Consider the following 27262-nt stretch of genomic DNA (forward strand, 5'->3'; position numbering starts at 1 on the left):
GGAATGCAAATATACAGGATGACCTTAGCCATTGGACAAACCCTGAAATCACACGTAGGGTTACTTCCACAAACTACTAAGAAGATACTACGTATGGATGGCGCTTCCGATAAATTCAGCCATGTCGGAACCCCCCGTAAGACCTAATGTTTCTGGGAGAAATGTTTCTCCATTTTGGAATTCACGGGCCTATATATCCCGGTCTTTTGATAGGCTTGCGTGGGGATATAGATCCAATGGAGAAATGTTATCATTAATCTGATATGCGAGTGTTTATTTTTTGGAATTTTTAGTCGATTCGATTCCCGGGCGAGACAAGCGAGTGCAGTCTTGTTTCTTTTTAAAAATAAAAGAATGTTTAAGTAAAATGAGCTAACGTTTCAAGGCACTTTCCCTCGATGGCCCATTATTTTTTTCCACACTGTATGTTATAAAATATATTTGTTATTCTCAAGTTGTTTGAAATAAAAAGTAATTAAATATGTTAGAGTTTGTGCGGAAAGAGAAAAGTCGTAGAACATAAGGAAAGAGAAGAGTGGTAGGATGTATTGGTACTAATTGGTACATTCTACGACTCTTATCTTTCCGCACAGGCTCTACTTCCTATTATGTACTATTATAATTGCTTTAATTGTTATGGAAAAATAATAGATTTAAAATGGGAACTATAGACCAACTATAGACGGTCAAACAAGTTTGTCAATAGAAAAAGGAGCTAATTTACCTACATTTTTAAATTTACCGCTCTTTTCTACTGACGGAAATGGCTTGACAGAATATAAAGAGAAACAAATTTTTGGGGCACAGATTTTGTAAGCAAGCGTTTTGTTTGCTTTGTAAATTAGCAATAACGAAACGCTTGACGCATATCGTTCGTGTCCGTCTCTGTGACGGTGTAAGTAAAATTTGACATTTTCTTTCTGTCAAAAGTTTGTCTTAAACATGGTGAGTCTAAGTAATTTTTAAATGTAAATCCATAAAAATCGCCTATTTTATGCGCATGAAACTTATTTAATCTTATTTTAAAATTTGCGTGGTGTCTGGGGATCAATTTGAACCGCGTATTTTGATTCATAACCTTAAATTAACATAGTTATTGTGAAGACAAAATTTGCGGGTTACTTGTCGTCGTCGATTAATAACATGTAATAAGTTTACAGTACAGTGATTGTTTCTTCTTGTGCGAGCTGTCTATGCGGCGCTACCGATCATTCAGTTATTTGGCTTCGTTTGCGGTTTGTCGATAAGTGTGTTTGTGTGTGCAGGCTCGCGGCCCCAAAAAGCACTTGAAGCGTCTGAACGCGCCCAAGGCATGGATGTTGGACAAGCTTGGAGGCGTGTACGCGCCGCGGCCGAGCACGGGCCCGCACCGGCTGCGCGAGTGCCTGCCGCTCGTGGTGTTCCTGCGCAACAGGCTGAAGTACGCGCTGACCGGCGACGAGGCGCTGCGCATCGTGAAGCAGCGGCTCGTGCGTGTGGACCACCGCGTCCGCACCGACCCCACCTACCCCGCCGGATTCATGGGTGAGTGCTGCTTCATTAGCTAGGTACTGTCGGCTAAGGACTGGCAGTGGCCAGTAGCCAAGCTGGAGACCTCTAGGTCTACGTCAGTGCCTACCTCTTTGCATTGTAATAAACCATTTTCAATTCCATTGAAATGGAAGGCTATACATTGTTCTTGTTAAGTTGCATAAATAATGGTTACTTTCTGTAAATCCTAACTGAAGGATTATGATTTTAGATACTGGTTCTAGTATGTATGTTGTGTGCTCCACCACAACTATTGAACATTGTAGAATTAAGATGTCGATTAATTCGTTATTCACCCCTCGTATGCGGCACGTCGAATTTGAACATTGAAAAAGTGACCTTTACTCTTAAAACAATAATTTTTAATTCACACGCTCGCACGCACGGATCTGTGTCTAAGCATTACGAGGGGTTAATCTCCAGGGGAACATTGTCTATATATTTACTGCCACAAAAGGAGGACATCTTCTCCTGAAAATAAAAAACGTAAAGTTTTTAACTACTTTTTGTTGTTTGTGTGTATTCTTTATTATATTATGCAGTTCAGTCTAAACAACATTCAGCACTTTATAATTTTAATTACTTATTGTAATTTGCGGTCCAGTATTGATGCCTAGTGTTATAGTCGATTGATGTGTGTGGTGTGTTTCAGATGTGGTATCGATTGAGAAGACCAATGAACTGTTCCGTTTGATCTACGACGTGAAGGGACGCTTCACCATCCACCGCATCACTCCCGAGGAGGCCAAGGTTAGACACTTGCTTTATTTCATATCTTTTGTTGTTACCATCATATGACGACAATAAATAAAACGAAAAAAAAAAAATGTATACATATATGTATATAAGCAAGGGGATGGGGTGGGAGGAGGTTACCCAAGCTGCCCAGAACCAGAATCAGTGGAAGAATATGGTTTGTGCCATATGGCATATACCCCATGGGGTATATGGGGTATATACCCCAGCAGAGGGTAACGGGATGGAAAGAAGAAGAAGGAAGTAAAATATAAGATGTCTAAATTAACAAGTCTTACAGTAATAGTAAGCATAGAACCTAGACTATAGAAAAATGTTTTTGACATGATGGGTGTTTATAAAAAGGTTAAAACTATTATTCAAATTAACTTGTACACATTGGAGTAGTTATATTATTATTATGTCTCCTTTTGGATTTCACGGGCCTGTAAATCCCGGTCTTTTGATAGGCTTGCGTGGGGATATAGATCCAACACGTAGAGGCCCCTTGGAGAGTTTTAATGTCATGTAGAACGCCTGCTGGAACCCGTTCACAGGCGCAACAATAGACACCCATGAACCGGTCGCAGCAGGCATTGGGACTATTGTAGAAAAAGTGAACAGTATACAGGTCTATGGATTGATGTTTGGGTGGACAATGAGACTGGGCTATTGTAAAAGAGGTCCGGACACCTGCCATAACAATGTTAACACCGTCATCGAGGCAGGCGGTGACTCGCCGCTGACTAGATGGGCCCCTGAAACTGCCGTCGCGAAGACGACCAGGAGCAACATCGGCGTGAGCGGCTCAGGGGTGTCGAGAGGTGTGCGCCGCTTTCTACCCAGTGGCTGTTAACAGCCACTGTGCCAACTCGCGTCTTATGCATCTTTCACTTCCACCCCTGGAGCATATAGCTCTAGCGACTCCTCTCTGGACGGCCAATGAAGGCAAGCCAGAGCTGAGAGTCCTGCGGGTCCCCTTGGGGTCCACTCCGACCGACGAAGACACGCCGGAGACGGAGACCCTGACCGACTCTCGGGAGCACTCGGGTCCGTGGGGTGGTTACTCCCCAACAGCTCGCCACAAGCTTATTATTATTAAAGCCTTTCTTATACGAACTGTTAACATTTCATTTAACAATTATAATTTTATGTATGTATATTTCTATATGCATGTTCGTAAGGTCTTTTTGACCTAGGCCTCTTCCGAATCGCCTTTTTCTAATATATTTAAGTATTTGTCCAACATTTTCTTCCATTCTTGTCTATCTATTGCCATTTCTTTCCAGTCTTTTCCTATTGTTTCTATTAGGTCTTTTTCCCATCTTGTTTTTGGTTTGCCCTTTTTTCTTTTACCAATTTTTGGATTCCAATTTGTTGCTATTTTTGTCCATCTGTTGTTTTTCATCCTGGCTATGTGCCCGGCCCAATTGTATTTTTGTTTCAATATATGTATTGCTGCATCTATAAATCTTGTTCTTCTTCTTATCTCTGTGTTTCTAACTCTGTTTGATAACTTTATGTTAAGGACACTTCTTTCTATTGACCGTTGACATACTTGAATTCGTTTGATGATATCTCCTGTGAGTGACCATGTTTGACTACCATATGTAAGACAGGGCAGAATGCATGAGTCGAAGGCTAGTTTTTTTAGTTTTATTGGTAGTTTCTTCTTAAATATATCCTTCATGGCCCAGTACTTCTTCCATGTCTGTCCGATTCTTCTTGTTATTTCTTTGTTTGTGCAGTCTGTGAATGATACCTGTTTTCCAAGGTATATATACTCGTCAACATATTCCAGTGATGTATTCTCTATTTGTATAGTCACTTTTTTTGAGTTGGTCATGACTTTTGTTTTTTCTTCATTCATTTCTAGACCTACTTTTTGACTTTGTGCATTTAGTTCTTGCAGTAATATACTGAGCTCAGTTGCACTGTATGCTAATATTACCAGGTCATCTGCGAATCGAAGATTTGATAAATATTTGTTGTTTATCTTGATGCCCTTTTGTCTTTCTTCCCAGTTTAGATTTTTGAATATTTCTTCTAAGACCGCTATGAACAGCTTTGGTGACATTGGGTCTCCCTGTCTTACCCCTCTGTTGATCTGGATCTGTCTTCCTAATTTGTCTGTTTTTACTCTGGCTGTACTTTTTTCATAGATCTTTTTTATGACATGTATGTAGACTTCTGGTATGTCCTGATTCTCTAGTGCCTGCCATATCGATGTATGAGTAATTGAGTCAAAAGCTTTTTTAAAGTCGACAAATCCTATATAAAGTGGTATTTGGAACTCTGTGTGTTTCTCAATTATTTGGCATAGGGTCTGAAGGTGGTCTGTTGTGGAGAAACCCTTCATAAATCCAGCTTGTTCTGTTGGCTGTTTATTATCTAAAATAGGTGTGATGCGTTGTAGTAGTGTCATTGAAAAAATCTTGTAAATATTAGACATTAGACTAATTGGTCGGTAGTTTGATATGTCATGTGGGTCTCCTTTCTTGTATAATAGGGATATATGTGCCTCTGTCCATTGAGTGGGTATTTGTTCATTTTCTTCTAAAATTTTATTAAATAGTTTGTTCAGGTCAAGTGAGCATACTCTTTCTGAGGTGTATCTGAAGTTTTCTACATAGCGGTTTATGTGCTTTTTAACCATGAAGCCTACTCCCCGTATTCCTTTATTTTCTCCATAGCTGTATAGTGTATAGTCTTTTCTTTCAACTATGTTGTATCCCTTTCTTCTTATTTCAGCTAGGCCTATTATGTCCCATTTTTTGTGTTTTAAGGCAGATTCTAATTCTATCAGCTGTTCTTCTTTAGACAGTGATCTAGTGTTGTAAGTGTTGATATATATATTTTTTATATATTTCGTTGTTTCCTGCGATTTCGGAAGGTTGTGGTCGGTAACCCCCACGGTGACCAGCCGGCTTGGGGGCTTTTCTTGTGGTTGTTTTTTTTATGATTGTGTTGTGAGTGTCCGGCTGGTACTAGGCATGTCTTCGGGTCGGTCTGAGTGGGCGTCCGAAAGTGAGTTTGATCTTTGACGCAAGTACTGAAATGTATCCCACCTCCTTATTTTTGAGTTGTCTAACTTGTTTTTATTATCACTAGATTTTGGGCTCGGGGATTCAGATCTCTTCCTCTTCTCGTTTTCATTGTCTTTCTTTTTGATGTTTCTTTTTTCCTTCTTTTTGAGTTGAGCTTCTTTAGACAAATCCTGTGTAATGTATGTGTTAGATTTCATCTTTTTCTTGTTTTTTAATATTTGCACTTTTCGTTGAAGAGTTGTTGTGACCAGTAGAATGGGTCTGATTTTTCCATCTTGTACTTCTCGTTTTCCTAGTCTCTGCATTCTATTAATTTCTTCTTCTTTCAGATTCACATCAATTTCTTTCATGGTGGTAATTACCAACGTTTTCAGTTCTTCTTGAGACTCGTCCTTTTGTTCTGGGAGCCCGTGTATTAACAAATTATTTCTCTTTCCATTTGTTTCTAGATTTTCTATTTTTCTAGTGAGTATTTCTATTTCGTTTTTTAGTTTTCCATTCTCCTCTATGATCGGTTTGAGTTTTTCATCAACTTTTGCCATTATTGTAGTTGTAATGTTTTCCGTAATTGTTATTGTTTGGAGGTTAAGTTGTTCCGTCATCTTATAGTAGTTATATTACTGTCTTCAAACATTTTAGGTCGTTATTAAATGGTCTTTGTCAAATTTTTAATTCTTGGCATCCCAGTGTCCCTTGAGCGTCAAGTATTCAAGTATTTTATTCACGATAAATGTAATTTTAGTTATAAACTAAAATTACATACAAATGGCCATGCCATACAATGCGATAAAAATAAATTTTACCTTTCATTTGTTAGAAATTAACTTTTACAACTATATCAGGTGCAAACATACATGCAACAAAAGTGATAAATTCAAGTGTTTAGTTTGCTCTAATGGTGCTGCTAACGTTGCATGCTCTTAACACATTCACTGCTAGCAACTAGACATGTGCGCCGATGGCAAAATCATCGGCGGCGGCGTCCGATGATTTTTTGACCGGCGGCGGCGGCGTGATCGGCGTGAAATCGGCGTGGCATAATTTTTGATACTACATGAGAACGTGGCTGTAGAAACTCTATATTAAAGCCTTCTGAGTATTTACTAGGCTATTCAAAACATATTACGTGTGTTTTCTGAATTATTGCCGAAAATTATATACCATCATGTCACTTGGCAACCATTTCTTACCAACCTAACGGTTACCAACGGTATGTTTAAATATTAACATAACAAAGACACTTTAAAACGCTACATTTTCTTCTTCTTCCTCGGTCCCTCATTGCTGAGGATCGCGACCATGTATGCTACGTCTCCACAGTGTGCAATCATAGGCCTTATGGGTCACGCACTGCATGTTGCCGCCAACCACCCTCTTCACAACATCAGACCATCTCGTGGGTGCTTTTCCTCGCGCTCGCTTGCCCTCTATTTGGCCCAAGATAATCTGCCTTTCTAGGCCGTGCTTTTTAGACCCCATGATATGACCAAAGAAGCTGAGTGCGCGTTCTTGACATTTTGTAGAGAGCCGTGTGGTGATCTTCAGCTCCTCTAGGATAGACTTATTGGTTCTCATAGCCGTCCAGGGTATACGTAGGAGCCTTCGCCAACATCTCAAAAGCGTCGATTTTTGCCCTGTCGCGACTTTTTAAGCTCCATGTCTCGGCACCGTAAACGAAGATCGAGAATACCAGAGACCGGGTCAAGCGCACCTTGGTTGAACGACGAATACTTCTGTTCCTCCATAACTTGTCGAGGTTCGCCATTGCACTTTTTGCCAAGCCAGATCTACGGCGTATTTCGCCAGTGCAGCCACCGTCACAGGTTATTATCGACCCGAGATACACAAACTCACTCACTTTTTCATATTTACTGAGTGCATCGGTGATGGGAAGTAGATTGGCTCGGTCTACCACCATTACTTTCGTTTTGGAATGGTTAATCTTAAGACCAAGCCTAGTACTCTCAACCTCAATTTTTTTCAGAAGAGTTGCCATCTCCTCTTCGCTCGATACCACTATCGTCGTATCGTCTGCGTATCTCAGATTGCTGACCCTGTGTCCACCCACTACGATACCGCCTTTCCAGCCATCCAATGACTTCCTCATAATATGTTCGCCGTACAAATTAAAAGTTTCGGCGACAGAATGCAGCCTTGACGAACGCCTCGTTCTGTATGGAAATTATTTGACTTTTCACTTTCCAGTTTCACGAAGCTCGAACCATCGAGGTACAAATTCTGCACCAAAAAAGTAAGGTGTTCAGGCACGCCCATCTCGATCATCACATCTAACATCGTACTCCACTGGACGCAGTCAAACGCCTTAGCGTAATCAATGAAGCACATTACCAGTGGCTTGTTAAACTCACGACATTTCTCAATGAGAAGTCGGACGTTCAGGATTTGCTCACGGGTTCCCTTACCAGCCACAAAACCGGATTGTTCGCTCGCTGTCTGGTAATCAACGAAGGAAGAAAGCCTAGCGTTTATAATGCGAAGGAGTATCTTGCTTGCATGCGGCATGAGAGACAAAGTTCGATAATTTTCGCATTTCCTTGTAGAGCCCTTCTTATGCAGAGGTACAACAGCGGACTGTGTCCAGTCATCTGGCCACTGGCCAGTCCTCCAAATCTTATTGCATATTTGATGGATGACCTTCGTTCCCTCGTAGCCCAGGTGCTGTAACATTGCTGCTGATACGCCATCAGGGCCCACAGACTTATGCTTCAATCTGTTGATGGCATCTTGCACTTCAGAGAGCTACATTTTAGACAGTATAATAACTTTAATACAAATAAAACACAAAAAGATTTCTTTATAAGTTAAGTCGTAAGTTTAAATAAATCTATATTGACTTCTCCCAGGAGCTGTCGTCTCACCTATGATTTGTTACGAAATAATGATGAACTACTTTACATTTGTCTGAACTGAAGTTCATTAGAAATGTATGTATGTATAAAGATGTCGTCGTTTTGATTCACTTCGTCAGGTTGATTAGCTCAACTCAACAGAATGTCTTAGAAGTGTCTCGTGTCGCATGGCACTTGCAGGGGAAAATCCGCGTGTCTTCTGACCTACATACTGTGAGCGAGTAAGTACCCAAAGATTTGATAAACGAGCCCTCTGACGGAAAATTTAAAGAGTCGCGTGAGATAATATATTGTAGGTATTTCATTAAAGAGTTTCATGGAATATTAAGGTTTACTTTCGTTTTCTTTGTTGCTAGCTTAATGATGACCCTTGGTGAGATGCTTACTACAGTAAAACAAAATAACGCTTAACGCTAAATCGTTATCACAGCTAACACCGCATCGACAAAAGTGATGTTAATTTACTTCACTGGCAAATAATAAGCGAAAAACATTAGGATCTTTAAATTATATATCGGACTAGACGGGCCCGCAGCTCCGCTCGCGTAAATGAAATAAAGAGTTTGTCTTATGTTCAGTTAAATACCGACATTATTATGTATCCCTGCCAGGGTTTATAACTGTGATAAGGATTTCTTATTTGTCAAGTAGGTAGCCGTTATTTGGATAACATAATTCGAAAATTTCTTATAACGTACGTAGGTATTTATTTAAAACTTGTGTTAACATAAAATTATTACTTATTGTTGTAAGCCTAGTTAAAAACGTTCATTAGATTACTTATTTTCCGCTTTAAGCCACGAATATGGACGACCACCACCCATAAATCGCCTTTTCATACAAACGTAGGTAGTCCCCATTTCCCTTTCTGGATCTTAACATTACTACGGCTAAGGTGACGCAACGATCCAAAGGACTCACCTGGCCTCCGATACCAGATCACGTCATGTTTCTTGCGATCTTGCGATAGCTCTCGCCATCGGGCGTCTCCCATTTTGTTGTCCCAAGTACGCTCGTCTCCCATTCTATAACTTTGTATTTTTTGCTCATCTCGGCAGCCCTTTCCCTGGACGAATGACAATGTTTGCCGAGCCATAAAAATCAATCTGAATAATAATAACTCATAAAGAAATTTAAAACAATAAAATACAAATTATTAACACGATAACCATACGATAATATTAATTTGATTGATATGTCATAAATGGCATAATTCACTCGTATGGGCTATGGACTAAGGTTGAGGTTGGCAGCACTTTTTATTTTACTTCGTGTAAAAAAACTCAGAAATACCTGTATACCAACATGGCAAACATAATTTAGTTTACTTTAACTTACGGATTATTTGGTCTAATCTGTAGCACCGCCAAACGAAAGCAACCGAGAGTTCCCGAGAAAAGGTCGAAGTCGTAAAATGAAGATTGTTATGAAAATTTATTTTCCTTATTGTAAATTAAATACGCATCGAAAGCGATAGTTTTTATGTTCTAGTTTTATTCTCATATGTAGATAATAGATTTAAACAGTGTTTTCTTAGCATACGTGCGTTGTATTCGAGATACCTGTCAAAAACTTTTTTAGAAATTTGTAAGGCGCCATCTCTCTTCTTCGCTCGTTTTTTTATCCCGCTCTGGTTTTTCAATTTTTTATATATGATACTATCTACTCACTATGCAACACGCAATAAGACACGATAGGTATCAAAATTTTCCACGCCGATTATACGCCGGTCAAATTTATCGGCGGCGGCGGCGTGGAAAAATCGTCGGCGGCGGCGGCGCGGCGGCGCGGCGCACATGTCTACTAGCAACCTGCTAGATGTTCTCTTTCACTGTTCATGAATAATAATGCCGAAAATGCCGAAATAATTGCTTTAATTTTATTACTGTTAAATTTAATATATTTATATGTATAAGTTTAACCTGTAATAAATTTAAGTTAAACATACAATCACAATATAAATACCTAGGAATTTACCATGTGTAATTTTCGTTTAGGAGCACTAGTGTGGTGATGTAGTGTGTCTGGTCATGTGTAACACTTGTGTTGTTGTTGCAGTACAAGCTGTGCAAGGTCCGGCGCGTGGCCACAGGCCCCAAGGCCGTGCCGATGCTGATCACGCACGACGGCCGCACGCTGCGCTACCCCGACCCTCTCATCAAGGTGAACGACTCCGTGCAGCTCGACATCGCCACCGGCAAGATCATGGACTTCATCAAGTTCGAGTCCGGTGAGTGGCCACACTTACTGGTTAAGGGGCTCCCCCACGCCAATGACCTTCGATCTGATCCCCTTAGTTTTCTAATGGTTTTGTAGCTTATCATATTAACAGCAACGGCTTTAAGCAATATAGTATCCCATATTTACTTCAAAGTTCATTGTCTTCGAGATATTTGGCATCAAAGTTGAACAATTTTAGGCTAAAAAACGGGTCTACTGGCCATAACTTTTGTGTTAATTAGTTTAAAATTAAAACAGTTTTTCGAGACATCAAAGATGAACCCAAATATGTAGATTTCGTACATGTAAGATCCTTCACAGCAAAGTAGATCCGAAAAAAGTGTTTTTTTTAAAAATTCATAAAAAATAAGTATTAATTTCTTTCAAAATCCGGTGGACGAAACCGGAGATAAAAGATTGAAGAACCGATAACCGTTTGTCTTATAATTCTATCTGTAGTGCAAAAAAAGGAGATATGATTCAAAAATCGATGAAAACCTCGGGTAGCCCCTTAAGTATACATTAAGGTTTACTGGTGTTCAGTTTGTGTTGTTAGTACATTATCTGCAAGTAATCAAGGACAACAAATACAATTAATAAAAACATACAAACGAATTGATAACCTCCTCCTTTTGAGATTTGGAATTCGGTTAACAATGACATACTTAGGTACTACATTTGCACCTGGGATAGCTAAGAGAGAATCATAATGATAGGCAAAGTCAAGACCTAAAGGACCTCTCCCTAATAGATGGTGTGTCTAAATGGCTTTCCTGTATCCATGCTATTAAAACAAGGACTTTGGTGAGGGACAAAAGCTTATAGAATGAATTTAGTCCTTAACTGATTGATGTGACCTGCAAAACAGTGCTATTTCTATGTGTCACTGGTGTCCATGAAGTAAATCATCAGAATGAAGTAACATAGCCGAAATTTCAAAATATCAATATGGGTATCATTTCCATGGTTTTGTGGGACGCTAATTACAAAAATGGGATCAAAATTAAAATATAACGTAGCCGACGTGAACTATGGCCCCTGGTGGGGAATGCTAATTACGAAGATAGCATAGACGGTTGTAACATACACGCTGATTTACAGCCACACGTGATCCTTGAGAATGCAATCCCTTAAAGTAATTTTTTTTAGCTATTAGCTCAGGGAAAATTTCACTAATACCTACAATGGCTGTTGAATCGTTGGATATTGATGGGACCATGTTGGCTCACACCGTAGTACCTATAATTGGAGATGGAGCCTGTCAGGCCGCGTAGCCAAGATGCCAATCGCTTACGCTCCGTAGCGATCGAAACGCAACTGTCTCTGTCGCGCTAATATGAAAGAGTGATAGAGAGACATAATGCTTTTCGTTGTCGAAGCGATAGCGATTGTAACCTTGGCTAGGCCGGCTGTTTCGCGCCATCTCCTATCTTCTGTATGATACGCAGGTGATGGCCAGGGAGGTGCGCGAGCAAATCGTTAGTCACGTGGTGGCCAGAGTTTGTTATTATGTCTCATAACAGTAACGGTGATAATTACTCCAGCTCCGTTGAATACTGCCTTGAAATGTCGCCCCCGTTTACTTACGGTAGTCTCTGCGAGTTGGTAGCGGCAGGACAACTGTTTCCGTGGGTTTTCGAAGTTTACCGCAACAATGAGCTATATATGAGAGTTGGTACTGTGGGTAATCCGGTGGGCCGACTAAGATTTTCAAGTGATTTGTCTAGCGGTCATTTTGACGTATATATTCACAGTGAATTACTCGTAAGACCCACAATATCAGAGCCCCCTTCTTCACTCCTCTCTGTGGTTGCCAAGAAGATTACCACGAGAAGGAATGAAGAGATTACCACCCCACCACCCCATTTAGAATCAGACGCATCATTATCTCTTACCGCTACCAAAACAGTTACTAAAAAATCGGGCAAGTGCGAGTCGGACTCGCGCACGAAGGGTTCCGAACCATATAAAAAAAAAAAAACAAAAAAAAAGCAAAAAAAAAACGGTCACCCATCCAAGTACTGACCACTCCCGACGTTGCTTAACTTTGGTCAAAAATCACGTTTGTTGTATGGGAGCCCCATTTAAATCTTTATTTTATTCTGTTTTTAACCGACTTCAATTTCATAGAAGGAGGAGGTTCTGTATTCGGTTGTGGCTATTTTTTTTTTTTTTTTTTTTTCTATGTACGTTCACCGATTACTCCGACATCCGTAGTCCGATTTGAGTAATTCTTTTTTTGTTTGAAAGGAGCTACCTCCGAGTTGGTCCCATTTTAATTTGGTTCTGTTCTGATGATGGGATCCATGAGGAATTGAGGGAACTCCTCAATTTTTAAAGGCACATGCATGGTGTTTTGGGCGTTTTCTTAAGCAACTCGAGCATTTTCTCCCGAAAACCACTAATTTGATGAAGTAGACCTGATGATGACGATTATTTTGATGATAATGATGATGATTTCTTTAAATGTAAGTATGTTCACCGATTACTCCGGCACCTGTGATCCGATTTGAGTAATTCTTTTTTTATTTGGAAGAAGTTACCTCCAAGGTGTTTCCGTATTATTTTTGGTTCTGGTCTGATGATGGAGTCCATGAGGAATTGAGGGAACTCCTCAATTTTTAAAGGCACGTGTTAAGTGATTTCGGGGTTTTCTAAAGTAACTCGAGCATTTGCTTCCGAAAACCACCAATTTGATGTACTGCAACTGTAGCCTTACCACGAGTTTGACATTGACATATTCTCTAACGTCTTATGCATCTAAATGTAACTTTTTATGCATCTCGCTCACACTAAGGTTAGTACGAGCGAGATGCATAGGAAGTAAGTTACACACATGCTAGCGAATATATCAATGTCAAACTCGTGGTAAGCTGGTAAGGCTACTGATCGGGGGTTAGGGTTAGGAGTTAAGGGGTCAGAGATTAACGGGTCGGGGAATGGCGGTTGAAGGGTTGCTGGTTCAGGATCGAGGAGTTCCTGGATCAGGGGTTGATGTGCTGTGAGGTTGAGTGATCGGGGGGCTGAGGGATTGGGTCAGTGGCGGGGCGGGCGGATGGATTTAGTTGACAGGAATTATAATTTCCCAGTCCGTACTCGAGAAAATTCCTGGTTCAGGGTCGAGGGGTTCCTGGATCAGGGGTTGATGCGCTGTGAGGTTGAGTGATCGGGGCGTTGAGGGATTGGGCCAGTGGCGGGGCGGAGGATGGATTTAGTGTAGTAGTGACAGGGAATTATAATTTCCCAGACGGACTCGAGAAAATTCCTGATTACATACATATTTATTAAAGTAATAGGTACACGAATTTAGTGTTAAACATGATCTTGTTTTTCATTCATGCGTCGCGCTCTTAACAATGCGTTAAAACTAAAAATGGAAAAATAAAAACTTTTTACAAAAAAAAGCAAACCGACTTCAAAAAGGATGAAATAAAATATTATCCTTTTTGAAGTCTATGCGTTACCAACTGATATGTTTGAAGTCGGTGCCAAGCCAAGTAGTAACAATACCAGTCAAAATAATCAGCTTTATGGCTATAAATCCCATTAAAACTGCACTAATAACTATTACAAATGTGTAAGTAATTTTGTCTGCCTCTTTGTCGCCTTTTCAAGGCTAAACAACCGAACCGCTTTAGGTGAAATTTGGCAAGAAGGTAAATTTCTTAAATTGTTTTATATTTTGAAATGTAGTCCTCTGGATAAGGGACGGGAAATTACTCAGTCCCAATCTCACACTTGCGTGCTATAGACTGTTCGAGCATTAGTAAGAAATGCTCTTTAAAAAATACGACGAAAAAAAATGCATTGGATTTCCACTAATGTGCCGACAAACATGGTACAGACTGCGCCAAGAAGGTTTGATCGTGTGTTCTGAGGTGTGTTCTTAAGCCTCCTCCACACTCGTGCGCGAATCGCGGCGCAAAGCCGCGAACGCGAGTGTGGAGTCCTGAACGCAGACCTGCGAAATCGACTCCACACTCGCGTTCGCGGCTTCGCCCGCGATTCACGCGCATAGTCTGGAGTGGGCTTTAGATACAATCGACGTCAAAGATATATTTACACTTTTGCATCTTACTCCTTTGTAATAAGGCGAAAAGTGTAAACATATTTTTAACGTCGACTGTACCTACAGAAAGTACGTTCATTGTCGTCGTGTAAGGCAATCCAACGTAGGTACATCCTTATCGAATCGCACCAAAATCATGGTATGCTTCAAAATTTGGCTTGGCACCGACTTCAAACATATCAGTTGGTAACGCATAGACTTCAAAAAGGATAATATTTTATTTCATCCTTTTTGAAGTCGGTTTGCTTTTTTTTGTAAAAAGTTTTTTTAGTATTTGTTGTTATAGCGGCAACAGAAATACATCATCTGTGAAAATTTCAACTGTCTAGCTATCACGGTTCGTGAGATACAGCCTGGTGACAGACGGACGGACGGACGGACGGACGGACGGACGGACGGACGGACGGACGGACGGACGGACGGACGGACGGACAGCGAAGTCTTAGTAATAGGGTCCCGTTTTACCCTTTGGGTACGGAACCCTAAAAACGCCGTGCCAGGTTCACGAATACTACACGGAACAAACAACTAAAAGCTGCCGCAAATAAATATATTATTATTATATGTAAATGCACAGGCAGCTTAAAGCTGATACGTGCACATCAATGTCCACTTGTGTTTTGTAGTCTACGAAAGTGTTCATCGAGTTTGTTTTTAAAAGAGTTTATCGAAGGTGCACTGATCACTGACTCGGGTAAACCGTTCCACACTTTCACTACGCGGTTAGACAGGAAGTGTCGTCTGGGGTTGCTACTACTCTGCGTCCGTGTCAGTTTCAGAGAGTGTCCTCTCAGTCTGTCATTTATGTTGCGAGTAAAAATATCGCTTAACCCGGGTACGTTGTAGTGTCCTGTGAGTATTTTATACGTTTCTATCAGGTCACCGCGTTGCCTCCGCTGCTCCAAGGTTGTCAGGCCCAATTCCTTTAGTCTATCTTCATATGGTTGGTTACGAAGAGACGGTACCAATTTTGTGGCTCTTCTTTGGACTTTTTCAATAAGAATTATATCTTTTTTAAAATATGGATTCCAAATTTGGAAGGCATATTCCAGTAAGGGTCTTACATATGTCTTATATAGCTTAATAAAGAGATTCTTGTCTATGTAACGAAAAGCTTTCCTGATCATGTATAAAACCGAATTTGCCTTTTTGGTAAACCCTAAAATATGTTCCTCCCATTTAAGATTGTTAGTTACAACTACACCAAGATCGCGCTGGGAAGCAACACTCTGTAAACTTTTGGGGCCAATATTATATGTGTGCTTAGGGTTATTTTTGCCAATATGAAGTACAGTGCACTTGTCTGCGTTGAGGGTTATAAGCCAATCTTTCGTCCATTGTAGAATGCGGTCTAAGTCCTGCTGTATGATGTTCTGACTGATAAGCGGGTTTCCCATAATCTTTGTGTCGTCAGCGAATAAATACATGCCCGAGTGTACAACTTGCTTAAGGTCCGTTAAGAATATTCCAAACAGCATTGGTCCGAGCACAGAACCCTGTGGAACTCCACTGTAGACGTCGTACGGATCCGAAAGGTGCTCTCCAACTCGCACACGAAACTTCCTCCCTGTCAAGAAGTCTTTTATCCAATTCAGCAAATTTCCGCGAATCCCAAAATGCTCTAACTTGACAAGGAGTCTGTTTATCGGGACGCGGTCGAATGCTTTCTCGTAGTCCAGGTAAATAACATCCACTGGAAGCTTTTCATTCCAGCTACTAGTCCACCTATCAACACAACATAATAAATTTGTTACCGTTGATCTCTTTGGGGTGAAGCCATGTTGTTCGTCTATGATGACGTGCTATCTTGCAATGAAGCTTCTCATCGCGCCTGTGATAATTTTTTCCATTGCTTTACATGCTATACATGTAAGGCTTATGGGACGATAATTTCCCGCTGTCAGTTTGTCTCCTTTCTTATATATAGGCCTTACATTGGCATTCTTCCAATCAGGGGGCAATCGGTGCTCACGAAATGATAATATATATACTTCACAGTTTACCGCACAATTTTCTTCACCATCTATGTGAACATTTTAATGACGCAATACTCAGTGGTAATTATCCCGAATCCCTTAAAAAAATCAGAGTTACCCCAGTTTACAAGGGAAAAGGTAGTAGGGATACAATGAAAAATTATCGTCCAATATCACTTGTTCCAGCGCTGTCCAAGATATTTGAATCAGGCTTATGCAATAGGCTTGCACATTTTTTCAATACCAAAGGTGTACTCTGCGGTGACCAGTATGCATATCGCGCGGGCCGATCAACCCTAGGTGCGGTGCGCATGCTACTGGAAACCGTATTAGACCATCTAGAGGCAAAAAATTACGTTGCTGCTATATTTTTCGACTTGTCTCGTGCATTCGACCTAGTAGACCATGAGTTAATAGCGGCGAAGCTTGAACATTACGGTGTCCGGGGTAAGGCCCTGGATATAGTAAGGTCGTTCCTAGCCCACCGCGTTCAAGTCACTGATGTCAACGGGGAGAATTCTGTGTGTGGCTCAGTCGGAGATAGGTCTGTCCCCCAGGGCTCAAATGTCGGAAATAGTATATTCGCGTTACTGATGAATGACTTGCCGTTCCCAAGTCCTATTGCAAAATTCATCATGTATGCGGATGACATATGTGCAATAATCCACGGTCGTAGCCAAGAGGAACTGCAGTCGAATGCTAGGGACATAATTCTAAAATTACTGCACTGGTTTCAAGCTAACGGCATGCAGTTAAATATTGAGAAAACTAATCTCCTCCAATTCTCACTCAATAATAGGGTACAGTTACGGCTAGATTTGACCGTTAACGGGGTGCAAATAGAACCCGTAGACTATGCTCGTTATGTTGGTTTTTGTTTCGATAGCGGTTTGCAATGGAGCCAACAGATAGACGCGATCTGTAAAAAATTCAATTCTGCCTTCTACGCTATCGGACGTCTAAAGCATACGTTATCGGAACAAGGCCTGCTGACAGCATATTATGCATATTTCCATGCACACCTAACGAGAGGAATTGACCTTTGGGGCCTGGCGGCTGATAGAGACCGACCATTCATCCTACAAAAAAAGGTAATTAGACTGATATCACGAGTCCCTCAGGACGAACCTGCACGGCAGCTATTTGTTAACCTTAAGGTAATGACTGTACCTTCGCTCTTTATATTTGAGATAGGCAAATATGTGAGAAATAACCCTGATGAGTTTCCTATAAGCAAGACCTACTCTGCGAGAAGAAAACCTGCACTGTCGGTACCCACGCATAGACTCCAGAAGTCAGGGAAGTCCTTAAAGGTAGTAGGTGCCAAAATATATAATAAATTACCTGAGGTAATAAAAGAATTGAGTACTGAACGACGCTTCACACGTGAACTCAAAACGTTTTGCACAACAAAAGCATACTACTCGGTGAAAGAATTTTTGGATGAATGACTAAATATGTCGAAAGTCAAACCATGAATGAATATGTATAGGTATAATTATAACTTTCATGACATGTCATCTTTATTCAATGAAATTGTGTTCAAATTATGTTTAGTATAATTCATTAATCATTATATTGAATCTAACTTGCATTGAAGCGTAATTGACTTGTATATAAATGTAACATTCATTTAATATTATAATAATATGTTTGTTCCCCTAATTGTAAATTATGAATATGACGATGTACAATTAATACAAATAAAATATATTCTATTCTATTCTAAAGTCATTATATGGGCTAGCGGGGGTGCAAGGTACTTTATACATTTCTTTAGCAGAACTGCAGGTATTCCATCAGGTCCCATTGATGAGCTTTCGTCGAAACTCAAAATCGCCTTATTGACTAAATCCGGTGTGAACTCAACATTCTCAATTGAGTTATTAACCCTGGCTACATTAACTTCAGGGATTGGTTCGTTTAATGGCTCGCGTACATACGACTTTTCAAATTGTTTGGCAAATATATTTGCTACTTCATGACAGTCATTTGTTATTTATATGCAAAACAAATCATCAGATCACCAAGCTGCCGTAAGCAATTACCAAAAAATGAACCCTGATGTACACAGAGAAGCAGTAGCTAGGTATCAGCAAGCCCACCCCGAGGTAAACCGTGATACCTCCGCTAGGTATCAGCAAACCCACCCCGAGGTAAGCCGTGACACCTCCGCTAGGTATCAGCAAATCACACACACTGATACACTTCATCCATGTAAAACTCCGCACCATTTTGCAATTCTCTCTCAAGTTGCCGTTTAATGTCGTCCGAAAAACTGTCCTTATATTTTTCCCAGAGACTTAACGGGTCAGTAAGTTGACAAAAACTAACATTATTATGAAAAGTTCACGCAGCTTGAAGGGAGAATCGCACAACGCAGCTTCCTCTAAAGTTGAGTCCCAATGTTTATCGTCCTCTAGCAATCCAAGGGAGAACCACTAATGTAGTGTATAAGGAGATGCTATAGGTACAAAAGGCTACAACTACATAAATAAAAAATATAAATTAAGAGGTGTTAGGTACAAAACGTACATTAGATTAGGGGTCATCCATTAATTACGTCACGCGAATTTCTAGGTTTTTTTACCCCTCCCCCCTCCTTGTCACACTTGGTCACATTTGGCAAACCCCTCCCCCCTGGTGTGACGTCACATTTCTTCAACGAAATCGGCAAATATTTATTTAATAATTTATTAAAATATTTTTGACAAAAGAAATATTAGTAATTTTATAACCCAAAACTGATTAAGAAATAAAATTAAACGAATAAAAACGATTATCGTATCAAAACCTTGTTATTTAAATGATAATTAGCATATAAAATAATTTAAATACATTTCCGGTTACTGATGAAGTTAAAGTGACGTCACAAAGTTTATGACTCCCCCTCCCCCTTGTCACAACATGTCACATTTTCTTGACCCCCTCCCTCCCCTAAATGTGTGATGTAATTAATGGATGACCCCTTATATTAAATAAGTCGAGCTCGATTAATCGATATAATTACAATTCAGGTGTCTGAGTCAGAGTGAATACTGTGAATAAGCTTTTACTGAAATAGTGAGCTACACCTTCGGCCTTGTCATCACTTTCCAGCAGGTGAGACTAGACATGTGCGCCGCGCCGCCGCGCCGCCGCCGCCGACGATTTTTCCACGCCGCCGCCGCCGATAAATTTGACCGGCGTATAATCGGCGTGGAAAATTTTGATACCTATCGTGTCTTATTGCGTGTTGCATAGTGAGTAGATAGTATCATATATAAAAAATTGAAAAACCAGAGCGGGATAAAAAAACGAGCGAAGAAGAGAGATGGCGCCTTACAAATTTCTAAAAAAGTTTTTGACAGGTATCTCGAATACAACGCACGTATGCTAAGAAAACACTGTTTAAATCTATTATCTACATATGAGAATAAAACTAGAACATAAAAACTATCGCTTTCGATGCGTATTTAATTTACAATAAGGAAAATAAATTTTCATAACAATCTTCATTTTACGACTTCGACCTTTTCTCGGGAACTCTCGGTTGCTTTCGTTTGGCGGTGCTACAGATTAGACCAAATAATCCGTAAGTTAAAGTAAACTAAATTATGTTTGCCATGTTGGTATACAGGTATTTCTGAGTTTTTTTACACGAAGTAAAATAAAAAGTGCTGCCAACCTCAACCTTAGTCCATAGCCCATACGAGTGAATTATGCCATTTATGACATATCAATCAAATTAATATTATCGTATGGTTATCGTGTTAATAATTTGTATTTTATTGTTTTAAATTTCTTTATGAGTTATTATTATTCAGATTGATTTTTATGGCTCGGCAAACATTGTCATTCGTCCAGGGAAAGGGCTGCCGAGATGAGCAAAAAATACAAAGTTATAGAATGGGAGACGAGCGTACTTGGGACAACAAAATGGGAGACGCCCGATGGCGAGAGCTATCGCAAGATCGCAAGAAACATGACGTGATCTGGTATCGGAGGCCAGGTGAGTCCTTTGGATCGTTGCGTCACCTTAGCCGTAGTAATGTTAAGATCCAGAAAGGGAAATGGGGACTACCTACGTTTGTATGAAAAGGCGATTTATGGGTGGTGGTCGTCCATATTCGTGGCTTAAAGCGGAAAATAAGTAATCTAATGAACGTTTTTAACTAGGCTTACAACAATAAGTAATAATTTTATGTTAACACAAGTTTTAAATAAATACCTACGTACGTTATAAGAAATTTTCGAATTATGTTATCCAAATAACGGCTACCTACTTGACAAATAAGAAATCCTTATCACAGTTATAAACCCTGGCAGGGATACATAATAATGTCGGTATTTAACTGAACATAAGACAAACTCTTTATTTCATTTACGCGAGCGGAGCTGCGGGCCCGTCTAGTCCGATATATAATTTAAAGATCCTAATGTTTTTCGCTTATTATTTGCCAGTGAAGTAAATTAACATCACTTTTGTCGATGCGGTGTTAGCTGTGATAACGATTTAGCGTTAAGCGTTATTTTGTTTTACTGTAGTAAGCATCTCACCAAGGGTCATCATTAAGCTAGCAACAAAGAAAACGAAAGTAAACCTTAATATTCCATGAAACTCTTTAATGAAATACCTACAATATATTATCTCACGCGACTCTTTAAATTTTCCGTCAGAGGGCTCGTTTATCAAATCTTTGGGTACTTACTCGCTCACAGTATGTAGGTCAGAAGACACGCGGATTTTCCCCTGCAAGTGCCATGCGACACGAGACACTTCTAAGACATTCTGTTGAGTTGAGCTAATCAACCTGACGAAGTGAATCAAAACGACGACATCTTTATACATACATACATTTCTAATGAACTTCAGTTCAGACAAATGTAAAGTAGTTCATCATTATTTCGTAACAAATCATAGGTGAGACGACAGCTCCTGGGAGAAGTCAATATAGATTTATTTAAACTTACGACTTAACTTATAAAGAAATCTTTTTGTGTTTTATTTGTATTAAAGTTATTATACTGTCTAAAATGTAGCTCTCTGAAGTGCAAGATGCCATCAACAGATTGAAGCATAAGTCTGTGGGCCCTGATGGCGTATCAGCAGCAATGTTACAGCACCTGGGCTACGAGGGAACGAAGGTCATCCATCAAATATGCAATAAGATTTGGAGGACTGGCCAGTGGCCAGATGACTGGACACAGTCCGCTGTTGTACCTCTGCATAAGAAGGGCTCTACAAGGAAATGCGAAAATTATCGAACTTTGTCTCTCATGCCGCATGCAAGCAAGATACTCCTTCGCATTATAAACGCTAGGCTTTCTTCCTTCGTTGATTACCAGACAGCGAGCGAACAATCCGGTTTTGTGGCTGGTAAGGGAACCCGTGAGCAAATCCTGAACGTCCGACTTCTCATTGAGAAATGTCGTGAGTTTAACAAGCCACTGGTAATGTGCTTCATTGATTACGCTAAGGCGTTTGACTGCGTCCAGTGGAGTACGATGTTAGATGTGATGATCGAGATGGGCGTGCCTGAACACCTTACTTTTTTGGTGCAGAATTTGTACCTCGATGGTTCGAGCTTCGTGAAACTGGAAAGTGAAAAGTCAAATAATTTCCATACAGAACGAGGCGTTCGTCAAGGCTGCATTCTGTCGCCGAAACTTTTAATTTGTACGGCGAACATATTATGAGGAAGTCATTGGATGGCTGGAAAGGCGGTATCGTAGTGGGTGGACACAGGGTCAGCAATCTGAGATACGCAGACGATACGACGATAGTGGTATCGAGCGAAGAGGAGATGGCAACTCTTCTGAAAAAAATTGAGGTTGAGAGTACTAGGCTTGGTCTTAAGATTAACCATTCCAAAACGAAAGTAATGGTGGTAGACCGAGCCAATCTACTTCCCATCACCGATGCACTCAGTAAATATGAAAAAGTGAGTGAGTTTGTGTATCTCGGGTCGATAATAACCTGTGACGGTGGCTGCACTGGCGAAATACGCCGTAGATCTGGCTTGGCAAAAAGTGCAATGGCGAACCTCGACAAGTTATGGAGGAACAGAAGTATTCGTCGTTCAACCAAGGTGCGCTTGACCCGGTCTCTGGTATTCTCGATCTTCGTTTACGGTGCCGAGACATGGAGCTTGAAAAGTCGCGACAGGGCAAAAATCGACGCTTTTGAGATGTGGTGTTGGCGAAGGCTCCTACGTATACCCTGGACGGCTATGAGAACCAATAAGTCTATCCTAGAGGAGCTGAAGATCACCACACGGCTCTCTACAAAATGTCAAGAACGCGCACTCAGCTTCTTTGGTCATATCATGGGGTCTAAAAAGCACGGCCTAGAAAGGCAGATTATCTTGGGCCAAATAGAGGGCAAGCGAGCGCGAGGAAAAGCACCCACGAGATGGTCTGATGTTGTGAAGAGGGTGGTTGGCGGCAACATGCAGTGCGTGACCCATAAGGCCTATGATTGCACACTGTGGAGACGTAGCATACATGGTCGCGATCCTCAGCAATGAGGGACCGAGGAAGAAGAAGAAAATGTAGCGTTTTAAAGTGTCTTTGTTATGTTAATATTTAAACATACCGTTGGTAACCGTTAGGTTGGTAAGAAATGGTTGCCAAGTGACATGATGGTATATAATTTTCGGCAATAATTCAGAAAACACACGTAATATGTTTTGAATAGCCTAGTAAATACTCAGAAGGCTTTAATATAGAGTTTCTACAGCCACGTTCTCATGTAGTATCAAAAATTATGCCACGCCGATTTCACGCCGATCACGCCGCCGCCGCCGGTCAAAAAATCATCGGACGCCGCCGCCGATGATTTTGCCATCGGCGCACATGTCTAGGTGAGACTAAGGTCAGTCACTGTTCAGTCCGTATAAAAAAACAAAATTAAAAAAAACTCTCCTGCGCGTGCGAAGCCGCGGGCAAAAGCTAGTACGTACATAATACTGATTCATGTATAGGTACAGAATATTGGTTGGTTCATTGGTTTATTATAAAACACAATTCCACAATAAGGGCGCCACTGGACGGTAGACGCAGTCTTAAGAGGCTGTCAATACCTATAACGCGCACACTGTCTAATTGTATCGGAGTGAATGAGATAGCACTGTCGCATGTTACTGGGCCCTGGGCAAGAGAATAATAAGAAAACTCATTATCTTCCTCGCGTAATCCCGGAATTTTTGCCGAGCCGTGGCAATGGGAATGGGAGCCTGGGGTTCAATAGACAACTAATCCCAAGAATTGGTGTAGGCACTAGTTTTTACGAATGCGACTGCCACCTTCTAACCCAGAGAGTAAACTAGGCCTTATCGGGACTAATCCGGCTGCCTCACGATGTTTTTCCTTCACCGAAAAGTAAATAGTAATATATCAAATTCTGCATACAGCATGTTCTGTTGTTCAGTACAGGGAAATAAGTTTTCGTTTTTAATTTCAATCTTCAGGCTTTGGCCGAGTATCAGCTCGGCCCGAGTCGAACGATGTCTTTTTCGCTCTTATTCACTCACTTATTCAGTCATTTTCCTATCTACCTCTAATGGCAAATTTTAAGCGAGGCTAAAGGCTACGCTCAACTTGTGCCGCAAAGTTGATTTTCTCAATAGTTAATATTCTTGGATCTACATGTTAGCTTGACTGGTGAATGAATAGAGTTAGACTAAGAAAATTCTGCAATGATTTTGATAGCATACGCAGTGCAACTAGTGCAAATGTTATTTATACGTCATAATTTCATAGAAGTTTTGTCGTTTATAATAACACTTGCACTGCGTGTGTTATCAAAATCGTTGCAGAATTATCTTGGTCTAACTCTAGTAATTTTCTTAAAAAACTGCTTAAGTAACATCAATCTCAAGGACATTGGGTGTTGACGGCCCATTGACAGCCCCATAATATAGTGCGTAAAAGCGGTTTTATGTCATTTTTTCAACGATTTTAACCAGTCTACAAAAGTTTCGGTTTCGGTTTCGGCCGAAACTACAGTCAAAGCCGAATATTCGGTTTCGGTTTCGGCAAAAAAACATGTTTCGGTCGGACACTACTAATAATACGAAGTCGTAACCTAAATACACAACTGAGTCCTACATTTCGAGTCAAAATAATTCGAAAAATATGGTTATTTTGAAGTTGTTGCAAAAAACCCGTTCCGATCCCTGGACACTACCATCCACAACGGTGGGCACTTTGTTGGACAATACAACATTCCGTTTGGCCACATGTCTCAGAATAGGGGCATCAACAAACATGCCCCACCAGTGCCAATGCGGTGGATGGTGGATAATCTGGGCCACCACGGCATCTCATGCAGCCGTAGCGCTGGAAGGGGGTGCCGCCGTTCAATTTTAATACAAACATTTTGCATAATTACATTTAACTACTTTTAAAACTCATAATAAACATAATGTATAGAAACAATCCATAATATTATTCGTTATAATAATTAAATTACAGAATGTTCTATAATCATAAAAACGTTGTTTATAACGATCATTAGGAATAATTTTACTTGTTATAACATACAGTTAGTATTATGTTATGATTAAAATGTAGAACTATATTTTAACGAATGATCGAGTGACATAATATAATATGACATAAATTATAAAACAACTTACATATTCTACCTTAAGGCGGATCGCCGTTAGGTACGACGACGAGCGAAGCGAGGAGGAGTGTTAGGTAGAACTGCGACCCTACAGCGCGCGAGCCGAGCGAGCGAAGCGAGCGTGCCGGGGCAGCGGTCGGCGAAGCGCCCGAACCGACTTATTTTATAATAGTACACGTTTTATTTCCCTCTCGATCATGAGAGGCCTGTGCCCACTGCCCATCAGTGGGGCGTGTATTAGGCTGATGATGACGATGCTATACTTTTTTAAGAATAAATAAAGAGTAACCTTAAATTTTAATATGTGGAAAGAAACAACGCTTCATTCTTTGAACGTTATGAACTTGGTTTTTATGGAAAAAAACGTTATGAGCATTAAATAGTATACAAAGTGATCATTATACTGATTGCCTGTTATGCAAATACATTACTATGCAACTGAATTATTATTATTACTGAAATTATGCAATTTGTTCTTCTTCATTTTGTTTTTATACTAAATAATCATTTCTGTATTACAAAATTATGCAATTCGAATTATGCAAAATGAAAATTCGAAAATAGTTGTTATTAAAAACATTACACACTCGCTGGAAGGATCCCCCGCCACGCCAGCCTCAACGTCGTCATCCGAAGGGCCCTTGTCAGTGCCAAGGTACCGGCGGTCCTCGAGCCCAACGGTCTGGCCAGGGTCGATGGCAAGAGGCCATATGGGATGACGTTGGTGCCTTGGAGTATGTCCCGGCCACTTGTCTGGGACGCTACATGCGTAGATACCCTGGCGTCGTCTCATATTTCAGGCACCAAAGTTGGCGCTGGTGCGGCCGCATCCTCGGCCGAAAGCCTCAAACGCCGCAAATACGTCACACCTAGGTAGTAGCTACATTTTTGCGGCGTTTGGTGTGGAGCCTTGGGGCCGTGGGCACCTAGCGCGCGTCGCCTCTACGACGAGCTGTCAAAGCGCGTCATAGAGGCTTACGGTGACCAGTGGGCTGGCCAATATTTTGCATCCAGCGGGGCAATGCGGCCAGCCTTCTGGGCACCCTACCGAGCGACTACTACGACTTGGTCAAATTTTTTTATTTATAAGTTTTTAGTGTTTGTATTATGTTATAGAAATGTTTTTTACGGTTATTTAATTATTTTCCAGGAAACTTGTGCATGATCACTGGCGGAAGAAATTTGGGTCGTGTGGGCACCATTGTGTCCCGCGAGAGACATCCCGGCTCCTTCGACATCGTGCACGTCAAGGACACCACTGGACACACCTTCGCCACTAGGTGAGCGACATGTCAGCAACATATCAGGGTCCTGTGTATTATGCAATAGGCCCCTGGTGTAGTGAAAAATATTTTACAGTACATATGGTCCTATTTTCCCGCACTAGTGCGTAAAATAGCACTTTTCGTGCGATGTCAAAAGTTTAAAGGGCCATATGTACTGTAAAACGTTGTACGATACACGTGCGAATAAGTAATTTGCAACTCGTGTCGATTTAAAACACTCCCTTCGGTCGTGTTTTAATTTATCGCCACTCGTTTCGAATTTCCATTTTTCCGCACTTGTATCGCAAATAACTATTTCATCACACTTGCTCGAAAAATACCTTATTTCATGCAGGTGTACTGAAGGACAAAGGCCTATATTGTTCCCGCGGGAGTTATGGATTGTGAAAAAAACACTGGCAAAAAATTTCAATATGGCGGACGAATGTTTGAAATGTCACCGTATTTAAGAATGATTTCGCTTAAAATTCAGTTTTTTCTTCGCAAGTGTGAAAAAAACATTGTGTGTATCTCCGAGGGTAAGAATATTGTTACTCGAGTCTTTAATTCCACCCCACGTTGCACAATCTACTATATCCATTTGTTAATTAGGTATTTTATAGAAATTTGCATTTCCCATTTTGTAGCTTGTTATGGGGAGCAAAAACACCTATCATATAGGTACTAAATTGTTTGAAAGATCAATCAAGGCCAGGCAAAATGTAATTGAATGTCATCGACACACAGATTGATATGTGTTGTTTGTGTGCAGGTTGAACAACGTGTTCATCATCGGCAAGGGCACGAAGGCGTACATCTCCCTCCCTCGCGCTCGCGGCGTGAGGCTCACCATCGCCGAGGAGCGAGACAAGCGCATCGCCGCCAAGCAGCAGGCCAGCTAGGTTAAGCCTACAATCTTAATAAAAACATAAAAACCGA

General features: G+C 40.7%; 1 protein-coding gene across 1 annotated transcript; it reads left to right on the plus strand.

The window, feature by feature from the left end:
• The first annotated feature begins 826 nt into the window (after positions 1 to 826).
• LOC134793326 (small ribosomal subunit protein eS4) lies at positions 827 to 27262 on the plus strand. Its single transcript, XM_063764864.1, has 6 exons — positions 827 to 945; positions 1266 to 1524; positions 2183 to 2280; positions 10241 to 10412; positions 26209 to 26338; positions 27096 to 27262. Exons 1-6 carry the CDS (start codon positions 943 to 945, stop codon positions 27223 to 27225), a joined length of 792 nt encoding a protein of 263 aa, XP_063620934.1. The 5' UTR covers positions 827 to 942; the 3' UTR covers positions 27226 to 27262.

The sequence above is a fragment of the Cydia splendana genome, chromosome 9, assembly GCF_910591565.1.
Source record: "Cydia splendana chromosome 9, ilCydSple1.2, whole genome shotgun sequence".
Lineage (NCBI taxonomy): Eukaryota > Metazoa > Arthropoda > Insecta > Lepidoptera > Tortricidae > Cydia > Cydia splendana.

Coding starts and splice junctions, on each gene's coding strand:
- LOC134793326 (XM_063764864.1), top strand. Junction 1,525..2,182: donor CTACCCCGCCGGATTCATGG/GTGAGTGCTGCT, acceptor GGTGTGTTTCAG/ATGTGGTATCGATTGAGAAG. Junction 26,339..27,095: donor GGACACACCTTCGCCACTAG/GTGAGCGACATG, acceptor GTTTGTGTGCAG/GTTGAACAACGTGTTCATCA.